Source organism: Myiozetetes cayanensis, unplaced genomic scaffold (genome assembly GCF_022539395.1).
Source record: "Myiozetetes cayanensis isolate MyiCay16 unplaced genomic scaffold, myiCay2020 scf9, whole genome shotgun sequence".
NCBI lineage: Eukaryota > Metazoa > Chordata > Aves > Passeriformes > Tyrannidae > Myiozetetes > Myiozetetes cayanensis.
The window spans coordinates 16,202,306-16,205,089 of NW_026088185.1; the positions used below are offsets into that span (position 1 = coordinate 16,202,306).

Consider the following 2,784-nt stretch of genomic DNA (forward strand, 5'->3'; position numbering starts at 1 on the left):
GTTTTTTTCCCTTCTCCTGCAGCAACTCTGTTTGAGCCTACGGATCTCTCTTTTTAAATGCAAAATGAAGAAGGGGTCGGGAGCATGGGACAGTTCCTCGTGCACCCAGTGGAGCTGGCGGAGCCGCTCGCTGCCCTGCCCGGGGGAGCGAACCTTCTACTTTATCTCCCCAAGGCGCCCGCCCGCTGCTCCGGCCCGGCCCGAGACACCTTTCCCTGAATCCTCATAAATAAAACTATACATAAAGTTGCAACAGAAAAAAAGCAGCAGGGTTGCACCGCCTCGGTCCCGCATGAAGGGACCCCCCGTGTGCCGCGCCAGCCGCAGGTTCCAGCCCAGCCCCGACGCCCCCGGGGGCCCCTCCGTGGGGGGCGGCGGCGCCTCAGGCGGGGCCACCCGGGGCAGCTGCGGGACCGGCCCGCGCCTCCCGCTCCCGCTTCTTCTGCTTCATGCGGCGGTTCTGGAACCAGACCTTCACCTGGGCGTCGCGGAGGCGCAGCGAGCGGGCCACCTCGAGGCGGCGGGCCCGCGACAGGTACCGGCTGAAGTGAAACTCCTTCTCCAGCTCCGTGAGCTGCCGGGTGCTGAAGCTGGTGCGTGCGGGGCAGGCGGGAGGTTCCCCCCCGCACGGCGCCGCGCCGCCTGCAACGCCGAAAAACACCGCGCTTCAGCGGGGGCACAGGCAGGGGGAGGGAGCGGGGTGGGGGTCAGGGCCGAGGCAGGAGAGGGGCAGAGGGGAGCCGGAATGGGAGCAGCCCCCGCCCGCTCGCCGCCACCCCACTCACTTCTCTTGGGCGGGCTCCGCTTCGCTCGCATCCACTCGAAGGCGCGGGGCGCCGCCGGGGCCGCCGCGGGGGCCGGGGAGTCGGGCGCGGGGTCGGCCCAGGGGCAGGGCGAGATGCCCCGCAGCCCCCCGCCGAGGCAGGGGCAGGGGCGGGCGGGGTCCGGCGGCGGGGAGCGGCCGCTCTCGGAAAGGATGGACGTGGCGTATCCCGGCGGTCCAGCTTCGCGGGACGACCGGCTGCCGGGGCCCGGCGCCGCCGCGGGGGCGGCCGCGTACCCCGCCGCCTGCGGGGGGGGCGCGGCGGTGGTTGTAGTGCCCAGCGCCAGGAAGGCGTCGTCCCCTCGCTGCGGGTATGGGGCCCCGCGGCACAGCCCCGGCGGAAAGGTGAGGGCAAAATACCCCAGGTCCATGGCCCGCGGGGCAACACCGCTCCCCACACCTGCCCTCCGGGGCAATATTGCCCTAATATAGGGCCGGGAACGGGGCGGCACGTCCCGCCCCGCGGCCAATGGGAGCCCGGCGGCGGGAGCCCGTACCAGGGGTCCCGGGGGCCGCCGGCTCCCTTGCCCACGCCCGGCTGCCCACGGCCGGCGCGAGGCTCAGGTGGGCAGTCCCCCCGAGCACTCCCGGGATCCCCCCGGGACAAGCAGCTTCCTCTGGAGTCGGCGGAGTCGCCGCGCACTTGGAACGTTTGCCGGGAGTTTAGAGGTGGGTGAGCCGGCGCTTTCTCGCAACCTGGCCTTCCCTCCGCGGGTATGTCTGCGTCTTGTCCTTCTGCCGGCCAGGCTCCTGGAGACTCCCACGGGAGCCCACGAGGCCCCGGGGAGCGGCGGCGTGTGCAGGCACACCCAGGCTGTGCAGACCCTGAGGCTAAGGCGGTTGGGAGGGTTGTTGTTGCACCTCATGGCACTTAGTGGTCTAGCTCCATCAGATAAGTGCTCTGCAGCCTCCCGAAAGTGAATCCCCGGGCTCACCTCATTAATGGACTTTCATTTTTCCCGTGGCAGCTCGGCATTGTTTACTGAGTGTTTGCAGTTGGCAGAGAGTGCATCGAGTTGCGCTGCCCAGCCAAGCGCTCCAACTCTCTCTCTTGGTTTTTATCCCTACAGAGTTGCTGGAAACAGGAACAAGGTGGAGGAAGTGAAACCTGAACTCTGAAAATAATTGTCTTTCCCTAAATGTCTCCAAGTGACACTTGATCATCCAGTCGTAGCCACACTTATGTTTGATTTGGATAATGATGGGTTTCATCCAACACCTCAACTGATAACCATGTGTCAGTGCAGTTCAGAACAGAAAAGGACATGCTGGGCAGAGCACGCTTGGCCTTTGATGACTTGGAACTGGACAGACAAGCAACATGAAGAAGGGCTATATCATTCTGCTTCAAATTAGACATGCAACCTTCTAATTCTTAAGAAGTGGATGTGGTCTCAGCTGGGAAGTGCAAGGGTTGTACTTTATTTGAAAAAATGTTTTATTTCTAAATAAACGCAAGAAATTTAAATGCTTTCATCCATCATCCAGTGCCTTCCACTCAACAGCTACAAGTTCTCAGCCAAAGTGCTATTTGCTGTGGTCAGGAAAGGCCATAAATTTTGTGAGGACCAAACATCGTGCCATGGTGCCAACAACCCAGAGGCAGCCAAAATCCCCAGAGAAGGAAAAATTCCATTGGGTCTTCTGCAGATTTCAGAGGGCTGGGCTGATGACAGGGAAGGGACACCACAGGCAGACATAATCTGACCATTTCATTGACTCAGCCTCAACTCCTTCAATAGAGACTTGTGCTCTGCAGCTCAGCCCCAGTTGCCCCACCATTACACCCGGTTGATGATTCAGAGCAGATCTGTTTGGTTTTTTTCCTGCAGGAGCCCTGAGAGGACACATCTCTGGGACAGGCATACGCAAGCCTGCAAGCCTACAGGAGCATTTCCCTGCATATGGGCTCTGACCAGCAACGTGGTCTTCTATCAGCCCCATGTTCTCCCCAGCTCATA

The 2,784-nt window shown here is 62.1% G+C and overlaps 1 protein-coding gene across 1 annotated transcript; it reads right to left on the reverse strand.

Annotated features, from left to right (window-relative positions):
- Nucleotides 1-382: 382 nt before the first annotated feature.
- On the reverse strand, nt 383-1,194 carry HOXD1 (homeobox D1). The gene is made up of 2 exons (XM_050339891.1): nt 786-1,194; nt 383-642 (listed from the first exon to the last, which is right to left on the reverse strand). Exons 1-2 carry the CDS (start codon nt 1,192-1,194, stop codon nt 383-385), a joined length of 669 nt encoding a protein of 222 aa, XP_050195848.1.
- Between the last annotated feature and the right edge of the window lie 1,590 nt (nt 1,195-2,784).

Coding starts and splice junctions, on each gene's coding strand:
- HOXD1 (XM_050339891.1), bottom strand. CDS start 1,194: ATGGACCTGGGGTATTTTGCCCTCACCTTTCCGCCGGGGCTGTGCCGC. Junction 643..785: donor GCGGAGCCCGCCCAAGAGAA/GTGAGTGGGGTG, acceptor TCGGCGTTGCAG/GCGGCGCGGCGCCGTGCGGG.